This window comes from Bombus huntii, chromosome 1 (assembly GCF_024542735.1).
Source record: "Bombus huntii isolate Logan2020A chromosome 1, iyBomHunt1.1, whole genome shotgun sequence".
Taxonomy (NCBI): domain Eukaryota; kingdom Metazoa; phylum Arthropoda; class Insecta; order Hymenoptera; family Apidae; genus Bombus; species Bombus huntii.
In genome coordinates, this window is record NC_066238.1 from 9,918,813 (window position 1) to 9,939,497 (window position 20,685).

General features: G+C 40.4%; 1 protein-coding gene across 1 annotated transcript; it reads left to right on the plus strand.

Annotated features, from left to right (window-relative positions):
* Positions 1-2,663: 2,663 nt before the first annotated feature.
* Positions 2,664-18,879, plus strand: LOC126868647 (dexamethasone-induced Ras-related protein 1). Its single transcript, XM_050624369.1, has 6 exons — positions 2,664-2,681; positions 3,207-3,493; positions 5,897-6,054; positions 16,048-16,237; positions 16,624-16,834; positions 17,359-18,879. The coding sequence occupies exons 1-6, from the start codon at positions 2,664-2,666 to the stop codon at positions 17,569-17,571; spliced, it is 1,077 nt and encodes a 358-aa protein (XP_050480326.1). The 3' UTR covers positions 17,572-18,879.
* Positions 18,880-20,685: the final 1,806 nt, after the last annotated feature.

The window sequence follows — 20,685 nt, forward strand, 5'->3', positions numbered from 1 at the left end:
TTAGCCAAATGATTAATAACACCCTCGTGCCCTTCTAACTTTTTCTTCGTTTTTCCTTGTCCGTGTAGAAAAAAATGTTTGGTATTCCATTTAACCGTGATGATACAACGTTTCCAGCCTCGAGAGATGCTGTTTCCTTTTTTGGAACGAATTTCGAGACGCTGTCAACAGAATTACGTTTTCCACGGCACTACGGTTATTAGAACAACTGTTTAGAGACGAAAGACAAAGGCCCTAACGGAGGAAAGTTTCCAAAAATGAAGAATCGACATTCTCCTTTTTTTCTCGAACTATCACGTGCAAGTTTATCCTGTCGTTTCCGTTTCATCTTTATTTCTTCGTTTAATTCCATTGTAGAAGTCAGAGAATTTTACAAAATTCTGACAGTTAACGAAGGAAATGAGGTACTCAGGAACCGTAAGAATGACGCTCGTCTGAAACGACGAACAATGGACCAGGTTGACCGTGTTAGGATAGGTCATGTCGCAAATTATTTGATTCGGTTTACGTCAGGCATCGTGGCTTGGTTAATTATTGAAATTAACGGAAACGATGTTTGGTCGCTTCGTCGATAATCGTGTCTCGAGATTATCGGATAGCTAGTAAAACGAAATTATAGCAATTTTGCAATCGATGCGAATTAATCGTTCCATCTAAATAAGTAATAGACATATACATCAAATGGAATTACTAGAGAATATTGCACGATAACGCCGCAAATTCATATGGAAATCATGAAAGTGGGACGAACCAAATATTTCTTTGTGAATGTATAAAGAATCTAACAAATTCGACTCAACAAAATGTTAAAAAAGAAATCACTGCAAGAAAAATTTCGATAATATAAAAATCTGTATTCCTCTAACTACACGCGAATAAAATATCGATAACCATTATTCGTCATAGAATTCTTCTATTTCTGTTATGAACTAATTCATCGTTTCGTTGAACTATTCGTCGTTTCAATGGAACGCGGGGCACGATGATCAAATTATCGTCTATACGGAAACCGATATTTCTATAATTTTTCATATAATCATTCTAAGTGGAAATATTTCTAAAATGTCATTTTCGGCGTTTTTATCGGTCATTTTTTTTTCTTTTTTTTTTTTTTTTGAAAATTCTCATTTTCGTTGATTTCTTGCTATGCTTGCGATACAACCACTCGTGAAAACATTCACCTACGTCATTTTCAACAAACATACATTTCCAATCGATAATACACAGTAAGTGAAACCTTTTCCAATTAAACAACTACATCGATGATCGCGATGGTCTTCGTTAACGTGAATCGGGGAACAGTGTTACGTTGAACGATTGCCATTCGTTGATGAATGCCACAGAATCTAAAAGAACAATTAAAACTGTGAGCAAATATCGTACTCGCGGTATGTCAACATTACTTGTTATACATTTGGAAATTGATGCACGTTGCAGTAAGTAGCGAGGCCATTCGAGTCCTGAGTTTCTTTTAAATTACGTTGTATGAAATGACTGAAAAAGAGATCAAAACAATTTTTTTTAAAAACTTCTCTTTTGTTTTCAATATTTTTCTTTTACTCGTGTTTGTTAAAATAATCTAAGAACGAGCGCACAGAAAATTTTTTAAATTTATTTTGAGCAATTTTTTAATTAAATTTAAATAAAGGGATTTGCGTAATATATGTGAAATGCTTTTGAAAAGTTATCAATAAGGGAAAAAAATCTCGATTAAATCCCAGAAAATAAATGTGTGTCATTTTATTCAACTGGGGACACAAATAGCGTTGTGTGAAATTTAACAAACTTTCCGGTACATAGTAGCGAAACACAACTTCGGTTACGCATGCTCAATTGCGTGCAGGTAACACATAAAAATCTGTCACATCAAATCTAAAGAGAATACACGACACGAATTTACCTCGACATTCCGGATACCCGATTCCATCGTATCATGTTCACTAAAAGAAACCGTATCACGTTTCGTATTAACATTTGCCCATTGGTGTTGACGTCTTCTATGAGAATTCGACACTTCCGGTACACGCGAAATACGATCTTGTCGATATTTCTGCAAAACCTACTGATTAGACAAAATATATTTTGATAAAAAAAATTTTATTTCATTTTTTTGTGATAACCGTTTTGTAACTCAATCTTTACGGTACTCGTAATTTTCTTGAAATGTTATACCCATAGGCAAGAAAAAATTTTATAAATTTTGTTTTCGTTTTAATAAAACAAGGAAGAAATAACTGATTAGTTGTATCAATTTGAACAAATTTTACGCACGTCACGTTTGTACAATGACGATAAAAGAACTGATTATTGAATAAAACTTCGTCTCATATTATCTTCATATTCTCAATATTCCAATGAATTTTACGTAGAAATAATGAACGTTCGAATTAAATATTCATATCCAGCGATATTTTTACCGTGCGTGGAGAAATTTCACATAACGGAGGGGGTGTGATATTTGAATGTGGTATTTGAAAAATCATTGATTTAACGGTGGAATGTTTGCGAACCTACTAAAACGTGTTTACTTCTCGACACGTGTGTTTTAACGCAAGAAGAGTATTCGCTCGAATTTAATGCAAATATCGATCCTTCTTCTCTCTGTATACAACCTACTAAAAATAAGTTAAACAAATATTGTGAATTTAAATACATCTACATAAATGTTTAAACAATACAAGGTAAAAACAAATCGAGTTCCGCATTGCATGACCGCTCGATAAACGAATTTGGATTTTTCGGTTAGCGAGGCGAGATCAAACGCGCCGACTATACAGTTTCATGCTTTACTTCATTTTCTGTTTGAAAATCGCTTTTTCAGTACTCCTCCCTGTTGAATGGCCTTTGCCGTGGCACGCAAGGCAAACCCCGTGGAATGTTGTGCAAACGATAAAAAGCAAGGCGCGGAATGCCATTCTCGAAACATCGCTGATCGCAATAAAAATAACGCCGCTATGGTAATCCATTTTTCTTTATAAAACCATCTCGGTTCAATTGGAATATTCAACACGTAAACGTTCAATAAAAATTCTAACAGATATTGAAAATCATACGTGATCCTAATTCGATGGGCGGAGATTCGAAGAATCACCTTCAACAGAATCTCTTCGAATATTCTACCACGCGCTATTATATTCCTCGTCCTTTCACGCGCTACGTTACAGGGTCTTCCAACATATTTACTCACTTAGAACATTTTATTTCAGCTGGAGGCGTGCGGCCGATTCGTGTGCTGCGCGCAGAGGCTGTGCAGAAGCGGAAGTGCACCAGAGGAGGCTGAGCAACGAATCAATCGAGGTCGAAGGGGAGCACAGGCGGGCCCCGAATTGGAGGGGCCCTCAGGCTCGGAGGATGGCATCCTTCCGATCCCAGTCAGCCCTAGTCCAGCGTCTACGTCCTCGCAGGAGGATGCCTGCAAACCACCCCCGCGCAATTGCTACCGTTTGGTTATGCTCGGTAGCGCGAGGGTTGGCAAAACTGCCATTGTAGCACGGTAACTCTTACCCTTTCCTTTTCGCCGCTATAATCATAGATTCCGGATAAAGTGTTCGGTTCTTTTATTTCTTTTCACCCACTACAAAGCAGAAACGATTCTAGTTCTCTCTCTCTCTCTCTCTCTCTCTCTCTCTCTCTCTCTCTCTCCTCTCTCTCTCTTGAACATGGAGAGAGATGCTGTTCCATGCTGACTTATATTAACCCTTCAGAGACAATGTAACCACGTGGGAGTGAAGCATTCAGATGGAAGCAGCTTTGTTGCTTATGAATGTATGAAAATGTTTCCCCTTGGTAGAAAATGCGATGCTTGAGAACGGAGTGGTAGGGAGAACTGGAAGTCAGTCGTCTACTACAAGAATATTTTTTCATGAGGAATTTGAATTTTTACAACCTTATTCTCTTTGCGTTAAATTGCTAAGCAAAAGCATAAATACGTTAGTAGAAGCGTTCGTCTTACCGCGAATCTCTTTTTCAAGAATTGCTAAAACTGGGTCGGAGAATTGTTAAAATTGGCTGTCGTACGAATAGGAGCTTTTATTTCGCAGACAACGTGGCGAAAAATACAAATATTTTCCGTTTTTACTTCTGTAATGGGAAGACGATTTATACGACGCTGGAAATGATCTTTTACAACGCAAAGCTTACGTGTAGTTTCCGTGTCGCGATCCAAAGATGGCCAATTCCATCGTTGAATACCACGGCCTTGTACCTTTCATCAGCGACAGCAAACGTGTATCGCTTTCAGCTTAAAAAGTATCACCTGGATGGAAACTCGACATGGAGAACGAGAATATGCATAAATCCGATGCCCGGTTCTGTCAAGTCTCGTCTTAATTTATCGGTCGCGTTTCTAGACTCAAGCGTTGTACGATGAAGAATTAAAAACTTAATTCATATTAAAGGTTCTTTTAGGTTTATGAGAGTATCGCACAGTTTGTCTTATGGCTTTAAAATATTAAAATGCTTGGAGCCTGTGGCAAATATTTTAACATCAAATAAATTAAAACACGATGGTCACTCTACGAGGTACCGTTGGGAACCACTCCTTCGTTGAAAATGTCCTACTAGAAATGAAAATGTGGCTACAGCAGACTGTCGAGTAATTTACTTACGGCCATAAATCTACAAAGCTGTTTCAAAACTGCAGAAACAAACATCTACGATCGATATTCACCACAAAAAGTACAATATTTGACACTTTACCGCAACAGCACCGATCGGTTGGACGACGATACAAGGCTGCCATGAGCGAAATCTAAGCGTATCGGCTCGCTTTCGCCCCAAAACCAGAAAGCTTTTAACAGGGCGATATTTTTAACCCGCGGCGAGAAAGTGGACACTGACAGAAAACGTGTCACTGATTTACTAGACCGTGACAGCTTCTATGTGATTGAATTTCGTCTAGAATTTCTTCGGTTTAAATCGGAAATATTCCATGGTACTTTCAACGCACGTTGAACCGCGGCGTTGTAATGTGCTCGTTAACGTCTTTCACAGATAATAGCGAAATTCGTTTCTAAACAACGACTTCTATATGCTCCATATGCCTCCATATTCAACTCGAATCGAGTTCCCAATCCGACAAGAATAACCTTAATGGATAATAATGCGGCACGTATTGTCTCTAGTTTCCACGCGTTTCCACGCTAGTTGTTTAATGGCCTCGCAGCTGCAGTTTCGCGCCCAATTTCTAATCATTCCATCAACCGTTCGTCGTCTGTTATTTTCGTAACGCGTTTAACATTCAAGGCATTCGAGTTACACCGCTGATTATTAATTTTAAATCGAGCATCGAGCAAACGTGCATAACGGAATTAATATTGCAATTATTACGTTTTATAATTCTTCCGATGAAATCATTATTGCATCAGAGTGCAATTTTTACGATAAACGACGCGGAAAACATCGAACTACGATACAAGACTTGATGAGGGAAAATCGTGAAAACGAATTCGAAATGTTCCGCGTGATCGAACAGCAAAGCCAGCCTCCGCTTTGCGCTCGCTCTCGCCGCTAATAGGACAAACGATTTAATTCCGTTCGAATATAATCCATGTTGCTGTCGCTGCTGTGAAAAGCGATGTAACAGCGTCCGAGAGAAAATATTCAATTGGAAATGAAATTTGTTAGAAATATGTAAATAGATTTTTTGTACATTTACCGACTTTATGGGTCATTAGAAAAGTTGTTATGTAAAACCTCGCGTAACGCAATGATTACAGCGGATGTATGTTTTGACAAACCGTCGTTCTGACAAATGAAATATTTGAAGACTAAAACACATACACTCGTGAAAATCAATATACATATATTTGACTGCAAAATAAACATATTCGTCAAAATGACGGTTGGTCAGAATCCACGGTAAGCAAAGCATAATACGGAGTGATTTTCATTGCAGATTTTTGTCCAACAAGTTCGAAGAGAGTTACACACCAACGATCGAGGATTTCCATCGAAAGCTGTACAGGATTAAAGGCGAGGTTCATCAGCTCGATCTTCTGGACACGAGCGGCAACCATCCGTTTCCCGCGATGCGTCGATTATCCTTCCTAACAGGTGAGTCGATCAACCTACGACCACGAAAGTGAACGAAGAAAAGACGACTCGATCATTTTCCAGGAATACATATATTCACATTTGCCTAATTAAATAGATAGAACTTTGAGAGTACACGTACGGTCGGACTTTAATCGTGGCGACGCGTGTAACCAGGTATAAAAGGAAAAGTAAATATTTTACCAGTCGACGACGAACGTTTCCAAACATGCCGTTGAAATGCCTGCAGTTACACTGTCGTCTATAGAGACAGATTAATGCGAAACAGCGATGATAACCGCGTGACAATAACCGTCAAATGCAAGCAAACGGCTTTCACCGCCAGAGAGGGTGAGGTTTACGATCGAACCGAAGGATGACCGTTAGTGGCGTATGGTCTTCACTTGCAAGATTGCGTTCGATTTATCAGCGACAAGCTTACGAACAGCTTGACAGAGCAGACCAATTCTCGAGGGACTAAAGAAAGGGCGAGGGGTGATTTTAGGGAAAATGAGTGACAGATAACGAGGAAGAATGACGAGAAGTTGCCAAGCGAAACCTGGAAAATTAATCTACGTTAGCCACGCTACGTAACTACGCTTCGAACAACATTTTCTATATCTTTGCAACGGCCGAAATTTTAACGTAGCGTTTTGAGATGACTGTATTATCTTTCCATAAGATTGAAACATAATTCTAACTCAAGCCCGTTCATTTTGAAATTGAATTATACACGCACGTCTTACTTCCTTTATCTTGGTAGAATAATAAGGATCTATCTGTGTTACGTTGTAAATAAGGAAGATTTAATGGTAGGAACCGTTATAAATCGAGTTATATATCTGACAATGTGAGATATGATAATAATTCATCGTACCGCGATATCAATTATGATATTCGCGCAGCGTATTTAAACGCTAACGAACAAGTAGCAACAACGTTATATTAATTGAAAAACAGCCGGTGAAAATTCTGATAAAGCTTCCATCTATTCGTAGCTGGTCGATCATGTTTCGTTGATCTTCAAGCGAATCAATATTGAAGGATAGTCGTGAATCTTGTATGTGTATCGCCGTAGGTGTAGATCTTAGATACAGCCGCTTCCTGGGAGCAGTTATCTCGACAACTTGTTGAGTATCGTTTCTTCCAGCACAGGTTCGCAACTACGTGAAGTTCCGGCAAAGTTTCAATGTACGCTTGATCGAATCCCGAAATATCGGTAGCTTATAAACAGCCAGCCGCAAAGAACGGCACATCATCGCATATAACCCGAACAGATTTCGGCTTATTCTAGCGCGAAAACCCCATGGCAACATCCGCTTGACGTTTTCGAGTACACACGCGAGATCGTTGATGCGCGCTGTGCTTCTACCGATGTCCTCCACAATTTTGTAAAACTGGCCGAATCGATATTTACACGGGGCTGCGGCCTTGCGAGAAATATGCCATACTAGGACGAAAAGGGAAACGTGGACTGACAAGAGTGATATACATTGTGTCACGATTGCCATGAAATATCGCAGAGGCGAAACTAATAACGCTCTGTGCACACTCCCTTCGTTCCTTCTTTCCCTGTTCTAATTAATTTTTAATTAGCATGCTATTCGCGTTGCTATCCGACGTTCCCTCGTGCACGCGACTTCTGACCCGAATAGACACGCACGCACGAGGTTTGACGGAATTTCGCTGCAAGTCGGAGGAAACCAACCAGACCCGTAGTTATCGAGAAATCCTGTGGATGTAAAATGGTCGCGGCACCCATACGAATGATTCGATAAATCTGCAATTACGATCTCGCAAAAAAAAAAAAAATGTATCTGCATCACGTATGATGCACGTGACGAGCGTACACACGGACCTAGAGATGTGCGTACGCGTATTGATCACATTCGGTTTTAAACCGCACGCACGCGTCACGTGTTTGCATCGTACGGCCACCATGTGAACGTCCGATAACATCCGCTCTAGAAATTATCGAATTTACGTAAGCCATTCCGGTAAGCCTGCAAAATACTCGCTACTTTCGCTCGCTAAATCAACCGAACGATGTATTTCGATTTGTTCGTGGATTTCCTTTACGATCGAAAGAAATACGGTTCGAACTATGTTCGTAGGATCGTCGATGATGCTTGTCAGATCACGGCACAATTTTGTCAGAGCTCCAACAAAGTCGACATGGTATAAAATGACCTTTCTAAAACTTTGATGCAACCTGAAAGGACCTTCCTCACTTTGATTGGGCCTTAAATGACCTTTCTCAGGCTTTGATACGACCTAAAGTGATCTTTCGGACTTCGATATAGCTTTAAATGACATCCGACAAAATATTTTTAACATGACCTCAAATAACCTACGTGACCTTATTCCTATAACATCTTTATGACAGACTTCCGCCTATTCTAGGGAAAAATTTGAATTTAATTTCAGGAACTTAGATTTTTATGCAAATAAAACAAGATAAAGAGAAATACAATTATAAAATAGGGTCGAGTACCTGCCACGATCTCGTGGCTAAATTCTACGTTTCTAAATCGACGAATTCCGCGATATTTACCCTTTTAACCACACTCGTTTGATATGATTAATGAAAACGTAACGGTAACCTGTTTATCTCTTCGTAAAATATCGCCCAAGGCACCGAATAATTTACTCCAGCGTAATTATCATGCACGCAACTAATTACAAAGTACAGCGTGTGTGGACATGCAACAAATAACGTTGCAACAGTCTCGCCGATGATTATATACATGATTCGTCATCCGATCCTCGTACGAATAAAACTTATTTCTCGTCTGCAAATCGTTTTCTTCTTTGAAAAATTCGCCGAAGGTTTCCGCGCACGGAAAATATCCACAAAAATCGGAAGGTCTTGGCGAAAATCTTGCTAACAGGTTGAACTGTAACGCTTTCCGTACGGCCAAGTAGATTGGGATTTGAATTTCGAAGCGAGTCCCTGAGCTCCACTATTTTTCCATGGATATCGCATTAATGCATCGTAACCCATTTTCCCGCGAAAGAACGTCGGAAAATTAAAATTCGAGAAAACTGAGTTACCCAAAATATTCCGGAAAACCAATATTTAGTTAGCAGTCACGCAATTTTTCGTGACAATAGAGTTTATCAAGCAACGGGGACTGCGAATGACAATATACGTAAATAGGGTTCCTTATAATCCTTAGCAAGCGGAATTCAACGTGTTTAATTGCTCGAATATTTTACAGAAATAAAGATGTTGGGTAAAAAAGACTTTGTCGAAGGATTAAATCATATTTAATGGATCTCCTGAAGGCTACACGATAGAATCGATCAATTAATAAATTATGAGCTAATTTCGTTTAATAAATTCGACGTGCATTTACAACTAAGGCGACGACAATACATAAAGAACTATTATGAACGGAAAATGGCACGATACATAAATTTTAACGACCGCGTAGCAGATTATAACGGCCATGAATTCCACATTTGCAGTCCATTTCCGAACATTTCTGAAACAATTGGAATGAAAATATGTGGCCCATAAATGTTTACGGAATTTTATATACATTAAAAGTGCAGTCATTTGTGCAGATGCATTTAGGATTTGTTATAAAGTATACGTCATGTATTAGTGCTTATAGAATTTCGTAAAAATATCGTCGTATGTATAACACAAAAATGTGTCGTGCCAAATACCTGTGCTACAGGACCTAGACTATAGCACAACAGCATCGATCAAGTGACTCTATATATTCTATAGACTTCGATTTAGAATCTGTTTACTACTATTGAGAATATCCTTTCTGTACATAAAATAGTCTCTTACGTTCTCGAACCGAATATTACCTGAAGATTGAAAGAAAATGAAGTTAGATAGCTGATGTTTTTATATTTCTTACATAGGATGGTATTATAATAATTCACGACTACCAGCAAGTACCATTTTTTCCTATTATCTGTTTGGTATTATTTATTTCTAAATAAATTATACCATGGTATTTATGGAATTACTTATGAACTTTTATTGAGGCCATGGGTAACGCATTATATACGTGACCAATACTTTACATAAAGGAGCAATACGATAAGGGAATGTCGTCGACCATGGAACTAGCATGGTAATAACGTGAGGAAGTCAATTTCAGTAGAAGGTTTCATAGATAGAATCGCGACGAAAGTCGTGCGGAAAATTTGGCTCTTTCGTAAACCGTACGGGACATTTTGCCACAAGCGCAAAAAGTATAGGGGGAATGAACGATAAGGCAGGATGCGATGCGGAGGAATCGAGCTGGTGGTGTAAAAATGGAAATGCTGATTCTGGAAGGCAGAGGATAAGAGAAAATACTAAATGAAAAGAAACGTAAAAATATAGCGACTCTGAGGATGACGAGGGAGAAGAGCAGCGGTTTTATCGGATGAGGGGAAAGATATCGAGTTATGAACTAGCTGAACGAAAACCAACAAACCGGAAAACAGGAAGAGAGGCGCTGTAAACCAAATTTCTTCGCCACGCCGCGTCGACGTGTCAAAGGTGATAAAACAAAACGCACGTCGTGCAAGTAAATAAAACCTGTGGACCTTGTCTTGAAGACCTTTTTGCGATAAAGAGGAAAAACAACTTAAAAAAATAAAAGAAAAGGCAACTTGAAACACGGAAGTAAATTCCAGGATAAAAGCAATTGGTGTACTGTTGTCAAATATTCTGTCTGAACGAACGAGCGAATGCTTTGTATCGGAGCTTCCAGTTTTCCACTGAAAAATTTGATCTCCACCAGTTATACGAGCGCTACGTGCCTCGCAGGCTTTCGTACAAGAGATGGCCGCGATGCGAATATTTGCGGAGCGACGCACGAGCGCGCTGGCTATGCAAAATAGGAGAAAAAAGGAGGTAGTTATTAAGTTGGTCGAGTCCCTTACACAGGCCAGCATCAAGATTACGCTGCACGAAAGCCGTTGTTAAAGTCGGCTTTGAACCTACGATTGGAAACCGTAGACGGTCAATATCAGATCACGGATCTAACGTTCCGTGATTTATAACAATACGCATGTAAATTACGTTATTTAGATTTTGGGGATGATTCATTTTCGTACATATGTATTGCGTGCAAAAATTTTTAACTATCCCAGACTTACGTTAGAATCAGAGAAAACCGAGAATAGCGTAGTACTGCATCTTTGAGCGAAATAGAGCCAGGTCTTTGACGTAGCGTTGCATTCCAGTATAAAGTGAAATTGAGAGCTCTTAACATAGCGCTACGTGTTTCAATAATCTAACACTGGAAATCCTCGACTCAGTCCTACCTTATTCGATAAGCTTCAGCCGGAAGCCCTCGAACGTTCTACCGTGTTCCCAGCCAAGTATCTAAAGCCAGAGTCCTTTGATTCATCGATGTAGTACCTTACCATAAATTAAACACACCACTGATCCAGCTAAATTCCTTGGAAGTCGAAAGTTCGATAAATAAATCTAAAGTTAAAATAGTTGGACAATCGAAACGACAGGGAATAATAACGGTCCTCCATTGTCAAAGAACAAATGCTCGTAAATTCAAGAATTTGAAGAAATTCAATGGAACAAGAGGTGTCACGAGCAAGAAATTGCTCGTATAAAATGGAACGCGTCTAACGCAGTTGCAAGCACGAAACGGGCTCTAAGGCGGGCACTGAGACCCGAATTCAAGAGCGATGAAGAACTAAACATCAGCAGGACACGAGCAAAGGGGAAAATTCCTTTTGATTCGGGACGCGGTCTTTCCGACATAATGGCTGACATATATTTCACTGGAAGAAAACAATGGCGACAGTGCTCCTCGCACGAGCAAACCGAGCGTTCCGACGTGGAGAAAGTTCGATACGGCGAAAACGAGTAAAGGAATCCGTTTTCGTCGACGAGGCGAACGACCAGGGTGAAGAGAAAAGAATAGGGTAGACTTCAGGTGTAACGAAATCCCTCGATGAGAATCATTGTTTGTCACGGTTAACTGTTTCACTTGGTACTGTCAGGCTACTTCAGGCTCCATCCTGTCCTTAGTCGATCATAATTGTCCGTCTTTGTTGTAATTAAACGCGATAAAATTTCATTTTAATTAACCGGAGAGCGCGACGTTTCGTTAAACGGATTTCTTTCGACCCCACCCTCTGTCGTTCGACTACCTTTATGTCGTAAATAAATTACACTACGAATCGTTGGTGCCAGATACACTCAGTCTGTCGAGAGTCGATCGCCGTGTGAAATTTGGCGAAAGAAATTGTTGACGTCAGACAAACAACATCTCGCACTTTACTCTTTTCTCCTCCAATCGAGTTCTTATTTCATCCTGAGAGAGTTCTCTCTCTCTCTCTCTCTCTCTCTCTGTGTGATTCTTTCTTTTTCTTTTCTTTCCTCTTTGTTCTTTTTTTAGTCCTTAGAAAGAATCTATCGACACGAAATTGGAAACTCGAGCGAAAGTATCGAGCAGTAAATCATCCCGGCCAGCTCCGCAGCTATTTGCAAAGAGATAAGAGAAGAAGACGTCTGTAACGGCCAGCTCGAAGAGTTCTCGAGGGCGCTTATCGTTCGCCAGGAATCTGTACACAGCATCACGTCGTAGGGGCGCGACACCACGACCAACTTTCGAGCAACCTACAGGAGAGGTCATATTCGACAACGATAACGATTTCCTTCTCGGCGCAACCGGTGGTCCATTGAAATCGTATATCGACGCAATCACTTTCGCGACCATTCGCATTCGTCACGCTACCACGTCGATATTCAATTGACGACCATCGCTACGCCGAGTAAATTCGGGCGCAACATTGGCTTAACGTCGATTTCGCTCGACCAGCCTGCTCCAGCAATGGTGTACACGCTTGGCGAAAGTTGAAAAGCTTGATAGGTGTTACCATAAAAATAAGAGATTCGCTTTCGCCTATCCGCGAATACGATAGCTACGAGTGAAAGGAAAATGGAAGAAGACAAGGGTTGCAAATGCAGAGCGGCAATAGTTCCCGTAATTATTTCAAAATTAATTTGCGCCAGGCTCGCAAAGGAAGATTCGCTAAATACGTTCATCCTCTGTTCGTATCCAGCTTTCATAAAGTTAGCGAATCCGGCCGTCGGTAACGTTATTTTAGACGAAAATACGGTCACGTACAGAACGGATGTAACTTCCTGTCGCGGTTGTTTGGTCCCTGTAGTTAATGTTGCAACGCCAGTGACGCGGTTGTTTGGTCCCTGTAGTTAATGTTGCAACACCGGTGACCAAAATGAATCGTTGACTAGATGCGATGTTACTCGAAGACCAAGTTACCGGATTATTGTATTATTTTGTCGTATTGTATTTGTTATTATTGTATCGTGTCGTATTACTTCAGGAGTAATCCACGTCTAGTAGTTTCGATGGAAAATTGTCTCTTTGAAATGGAGGAATAAGAATAAGTTCGTTCTGTCATACGTTGACGAGTAAAATGGTAAATCATTGAAGGAACGAAGAAAGGATGAAGATATAGAGTAGAAGATTAGGTTCATTTTATTCAGATACTTCGTCAATCAATTTACGATACGCAGATGCTCGTGCTTTTTAAAGAAATTATAACTACGGACGCTCGAATCGATTGAATATCTATCTACAAACACCTCTCCACGACAGAGATATAAAAGGGGACACTTGTTGCAGATAAAAAGATAGAATAGGATCTCTCTTTGCGTTGTAATAAAATTACAGATCCCGTCTTTTAAATCATATTTCCCAGAATAGTTTGTCCATCATTACCGCGTCGTGTGGTCGTTAGAAAAGACCAACATTTTTTTGCTGAAGAAAACCGATTAGTCGGATTCTAAGAAAACAGAAGCAAAAAGTAGCTGTAGCAACGTCTGCCTCAGACGAGACGGAATAACAGATTTATCCAGGAAATCCGACGTTACGTATTCGGGTCGCGTTCGTAACTACCTCTTTTTCGTCTAGACGTGTTAATTTTTTCCGTGGGCCACGCTTCCGAAAGAGGAGAGCTGAACAAGGCAGCTGACATCCGAGGAAAGAACATCCGGAACGTGAAATGAAATTCAGGGGCGAGGCTTCGCCCGTTCTTTGGCTATTGCGTGGTCGTGAAAACGCGTAAGAGAGAAATGTACTTGAAAGCCGAAGGATATTTCAGGATTTCATGGCCAACAAATTTCTGGCCGAGAGTTCTACTGAAATAAAAGCTTCTAAACGTCACTTCCGCGGCTCATTTTTACCGTCATTTGTGGTCGATAATCAACGTTGCGTACTGGCTGTGTTTAGCCGCGAATAATAGAAACTTCCGTAAGATAACGCAGGAAAATGGCCATCTGCTCCATCGTAACATAAACAAGGCGATACGTTGCTAAAGAGTTCATAAAATATTAGATACTTTATAACGTCAAGTCCGTATCTTTTCTTACAACGGAACACAATATCCACCTCCATTTACAAACTCTTCTCGTCCTTTCATATCGCTTTTGTAAACTTTTGTATTCTTCTTATTAAAAAAATTCATCGCCATGTCTCTGAATGGTTTCCGCGTATTGCAAGATTTTTCTTCACAGCGAACGTTACAGAGATACGAAAAAATTTTTTATAGAATCTCTCGATTCTCCTTCGATTCGAAAATTGTGGACGTTCTCGTGCTGTGACATTTTTATCAACTTGCATGAAAGAAACGTGCGAAACATACGAGGCAAAGTTCGAAGAAAAACGTAATTGACTCAGCGCGTTAGAAGCGACACGAACTTTTCAGATCGCCTAATAAAACAGAAAGTTATCCGTCACTAGTGGAAACTTCGACCCTCGAATTTTCTACGAATGAAAGTCAGGAGAAACGGAATGTTCAGTATTACGTATTCGCGTGGTTCGATATTATCCTACTGGTGCTTCGATATACACACTGTTCAAACTCACGCTTTTACCACCTCTTTTTGCGAAACACGAAATAACGAGTTTACAAATTTTCGCCTGGACGGACGTTGTACGTTTAAATCACTGGAAGAGACGCGATGGCATGTTCGCTTGGAAAAACGCTGGGGAAAGTAGTTGCATCGTGATGCAAAAAAGTAGAGCGAGGTCTGGGGTGTTTTTGTCATTTTAATGCCACTGTTGCCGAGGTCACAACCTCGAAAAACCTCCAGAAACCTTCTTGGAAACTTTCGATCAACGGACTCGAAAAAACCTGGAATCAGAAACTCTTTCCTGGCCCATTGACAAACGAGTCGATCGATTTGCCAACGCGATGCCGCGCCGCGCCGGTTCTTTTGTTCCACAAGGGTTTTAAGCGGAAGGGAAACTCGTTAAAACTCGATCGCGAAACGAGAGACCATACGAATATATACGTGTATGTACGCGAGCTGTGTTCGGTATGATAAAAATAAACAGGCTGAAATAAATATTCATAAATTTCGAACATGTTAACTACTGTTTATAGTTATGCACAATGAATATGCAAACATTTACATGAAATCAATTACGCACATTCGCGCGACCATTTAAATCTCCCTTCTTTTCTCGACGTACGTAGCATTAACAATTGAACATTGTCTGATACGGTCAGTTTCGCTTTGTCGAAGAACTTGAGTAAAAAGTTTGACAAAAAGTTAACTCATCGTCTTACTCTGTAAAATTTATAGCATCCACCCCGATAGGGCAACGTACAGCACTCGAGGCAGCGATGTAGGAACTGAACCTAGGCTGCAGCTTTAACAAGACTCTGAATAATTTGCATGCGAACGAAGAGCATGAACAGATAAACGATACTTGACAAAAATTTTGTGCCGCTTTCCTCGGAATCGCGCCGCTTTAAAATTCTAATTTTTGTTCACTCCTCAGCTTCGTCGCAGAGGTAACGATGATTTTTCACACGAGAACCTAAATATGGTCGTTAGCAAGATTTATGCAATCACCGATAGCGTACAGTTATTCCTGTGACTCTGTTTAAACGATAAATCTTTTTTCTTTCTTATCGCTAATCGTCGACGATTCTTTTCAACGTTTTCTTCGGCTAACGTGTAGATTCTTATGCTCATCGAACACGTTTCTAACGCAGGAGACCTGTTCGTGGTGGTGTTCAGTTTGGACTGTCGAGAATCCTTCGAGGAGGCCATCAGACTGCGTGAATCGATCCTGGAAACTAAAGTGAGCGCGACCCAAAGCGCGACCAAGAGCAGGAGCAAAAGTCACTTCAATTTGAAGGTTCCTATGGTCATCGTCGGAAATAAATGTGATAAGGAAACAAAGTACGTGCAACGCACGCGTTAATTAAAGTACAATTAACGATCACGTGAAACTACCATTTGCTACGTAAATAAAATTATACTCTTTGTCGAACACGGCTTTTGAGGGCATTCGTCATTGTTAGTTTTGTAGACTAGAGTTTCATTAACAGAAAACATTAAAGCGTCTACCACTTCGAATCTATAGATCACGCGTTAAAATATTCTGACCTGTTTCCACGCTTTTAATTTAAAGTATCACCCGCTACTCGACCATTTTCTCCAGCAATATTTTACATGTTTTTTTTCCGTTTCGAGTACCCTTGTTTATGTATTCACAATCAAGACAGTTTCAAATATTTAACTAACCGTGGAAACGAAATTAAAAACGCGTTGCGCCCGTTCCACAGAACAGTTACGATTGAAGAGGCCGAGGAGTACTGCAACAGTCAAGACGATTGCTGTGTTTTCGTGGAGGCATCCGCAAAGAGAAACTACCACGTGGAGGAGCTTTTCTATCAACTGTTCATAGTGGCCGGCTTGCCGCTGGAAATGGCACCGAATCATCACAGAAAGGTCCCACTCACTTTCGGTTCTCCTACCATGTTACCACCGTCACAGGTAAACATTTGCTAATTATTCTGCGACCTTGTGCTCTCTCGAAATTTCCATTCGATATTTCTTGCTATCGGTCAAAACGATAAACGAGTGCGCGAGCTCGACGCTCAAAGTGTTGTGGAATAATTCTCACAGACACTCTCCAACGATGGAAATTTAACCGAGCGCCAAAGGTTGAATAACGACGAAGCTAAAATTTGCTCGTTTCACGGTGATCGACTCGACGATTCAAAACATCGAAGAGGGGAAACGCTTAGAAAATTTCCGCGGCGGGAATTGTATAAAACGATAGAGAACGATAGACGACGCGGTATTCATGGAATCGTAAATAACGCTGGAATTCGAACGTAGTAACTGAACAATTGGCAAAGTCGCGGAAAGGGGAGGGTGAAAACTCGCATCAGGGCGAGTTATAACTCGGGGCAAACGCGTTAAATTGTCAAAACGATTACGTTTCCTCTGCGAAGAGCGTGTCGTCGAGTGGACCTTCTTCAAAAGCTTTTGAAAGAGCGACAATTTGTTTTCAGCCAAGGCATAAAGCCACCCTGAGTATAAAGCGACGGCTGAGCGACGCCTGCGGCGTCGTGGCGCCCAATGTGCGTCGGCCAAGCATCAGAACGGATCTAATGATCATGAGAACGAAAACGTGCTCCCTTGCAGCCGGGAATGAGAACAACGCGCCGGGATCGAGGATAACCCTGCGTACCTCCGACGCCAGAAAGACGTGTTCCATTCAGTGATATCTCTCGGAGATCCTCCCGAAACTGAATTCGAAACGATGGGTCTGGAATTCGAAGGACGATCCTCGCCAACGAACACGATTCTCTCGAACGACGCGGTCGTTATAATATATCGAGTAGAAGGAATTGTTCGTTCCACTTTTAACACTCGTTTGACAAAGAAACGTTTAGACGATGTTTGTTGATTCCATGGAGAATGGGGGACAAGGAAAATTATACGATGGCAAATTAACGTTCCTTCGAAAGAACGGCCAGAAAACGCGAGCAAACATTGCGTTTTTATTGCGTCTGCCGTGGTGTATCGCGCGTAACAAAGTTGGCATGGACGAAGAGTCGTAAGCGAGAATCGTCGAAACGAAGAAAACGTTTAAACCGACCACGCTGCTCGCCTTAATTAATTAAAGAAATAGCTCTAGCATAGCGTTCCGGGAATAACGTATATTACTAAAATAAGATACGATCGCTGAGGACCGATCGACCGGCGTCGATCAGGAAACGAAAGAGTTCGGCGTAATCGCGGATGAAACGAAAGGGAGACCCTTCCCGTGATAACTCTGGATCTTTTGGTGCGCTATCGGAACAGTCGACCATTTACATTCCTAATCAAAGCAATTAAATCTTCTTTTACCTATCGAGCCTTCGCACCGACGAACTTAACGAATTAAACAATTCTTGGTTGGTAGATCGAGACGAACGATCGCCAATGAAAGATCGTATAGCGAGAATTTCAAACCCAAGATCGATGTATCCTTCGTAGTTTGTTGAAATGGTCGACTGATCGTGACACTTGGATTCTATTTAAGCATGATTGTTAAGCCGACACGAACCAAATACCGTATACGTGTATATAGTTAATTTATTCGTATGAAACGAGATGGCACACTATTGTACCGAACATATACGAGCATTGGATGCGTTGATCAATCATAGCAAACTTTCGAATCATTTTGAATATCGTTCGAATTTGAACAATTGCCGACATTTATCTTCGTCCAGTTATATTGAGCCGAGATTCAATTTAGGAGTTTTCAGTAGTAAAACTAAAGCAAAATTTTCTTAACGGAGGAAAGAAAGAGCGAAGGAAATGATTAAAATTCGATACGCTTCCGAAGCTGTTTAACATTCAACGACACAGCAACACGGCGCACACGCGTGATTGCTCGACATTGAAAGATTGTAACCGTAATAATCAAAGCGCATAGAAACAAAAATATGTAAGAGAGACGCATCTTTTCGTAAAACTCACCCCTAATTTTCGGACCAAAAAAACGTTTCGTTCTCTTGTAATAAACACGTAAACAATATCGACACGTTCTTTTCTTTCTTAAATCTCACATCCTTTTACGCTCGTGCTTCTTCGTCCCAGTTAATTAAATAATTAATCGCATCCCATCTTTGCAATCAAAAGAAACAAATACCTGGCGGTATTCAGTTCGTTAAAGAGTTAACTTAACCAACTAGGAATTAAAGAACAAGAATTCCTCGAATGGAGGAGTTCGACAGCGAAAGCAGGAAAAAACATACATAATTACCAGTGCCAGTTCCGAGTTGTCAACCTTGCAAGTATGTATTCGAGAAGCCACGCGGCCTCTCTCGAGAAGACTCGTCGGTTTTTCCATTTACGCGGTCGCACGACCATCATTTTTGAAACAACGCCCCGACAATCCAATGGAAAGACATTTTGTTCGAAGCTCTTGGCGAATTAATTAACCCTATAAAAGAAAGCTTTCCGTAGATCTACCGCGAACCCTAGACTCAGGCCAATTACTCGATTAATACGTTAATTAATTTTCCGACCGCAGTGCTTCCATTCTGGTCGTTTTTACAGTACGAACTTCGAATTACAGATGGTTCACTCGCAAGTTACGACATTATTTCTTATTAAATGCTACGAAGATATATTATTTCCTAGAGGAGAATTTTCTACTTCTTCAAAGTTTTACTTCGAATTTATATAAATTCCAAAACTAATACGAACACAACTTTTCGTTTGAAAAAGTAGACTATTTGTTGTGACACTTACATCATTCGTCGTTTCAACTCGTCGATCGCTAGTTGATTTAAATTCAAACGGTTATTCATCCGTCGTTTTTATCGTGATATTTCAGACGGGCAAAATGTCACGACTGAAATTTATTCAAATCGAGTCTTCAGTCACACTTCTTTTATCTTTTTGTTCCCAATGAAAGATTATTTTTAATGATCGTCGAACAGTCAGACCATTCCAAAGTACACGTAACGCAACCTTCGAGTATAAAGTAAATCTCTGGTTCGCAATTACAGTCGAATAAAGGAATTATTACTCATAAGCGTCACTCTCCAAGGACAACATTTTAATCCACTTTAACGGACCTGATTTAACCGACTTAATCGGTGTTAGAGCCTGACTTACGGCAATGAAAGCTGCACTTCGTTCGAAACGGAGACCTCTTCTCTTACCGGCTTAATGCATTCAAAGTACTGCTTACTAATTAACCTTCCCTACGTTACACATTTATGAGAGCTCGCCTGATGACATCAAATGAATTTTTTTCTGGTAATTCCATTTCAATGGTGCATTCGAAGTAAAGATGTGTGGAAAAATATGCGAGGCCAAGTTGCAGTCCGATTGATTCAATCCATGTAATATCTATGCGTTCTTCGAGAGGTTCATCGAAATTTTATCGCAATTATCAACGAAGAAAGTTACATTTATTAATATCGTTCTGATTTGAAAGTTCCTAGAGAAGAAAAACAAACTAACAAAAGTGTTGTTACGAAACTACATTCCTAGAATTCAAGCAACAAATTTCTTCTCAATAAGCGGTGTCTTATCTTCAAGTATCGCTACTTGTCTAAAGCCAACAATTTTGTTCGTTACAATTTAATTGGATATTGGATGGTCAAGCATAAAGAAATCGAAGAAGAGTCGTGTCGACACGACACGAGGTCGGCTTACGTATCGAGATTCAAGCGGCAGAACCCATTAAAAGGAGTTTCACTACAGAGAGAACGTGGTGACCACAAAATTCCAGACGCGCGGAATGTTTAATTAAACTCTGTCAAGAACTCAGAGAATTTCGGACGAGGCATCACAAAGCTCGTGCATCATGCGATGTGTCTCCTTTATCGTCA

Coding starts and splice junctions, on each gene's coding strand:
- LOC126868647 (XM_050624369.1), top strand. Junction 6,055..16,047: donor TCGATTATCCTTCCTAACAG/GTGAGTCGATCA, acceptor TTTCTAACGCAG/GAGACCTGTTCGTGGTGGTG. Junction 16,835..17,358: donor CCATGTTACCACCGTCACAG/GTAAACATTTGC, acceptor ATTTGTTTTCAG/CCAAGGCATAAAGCCACCCT.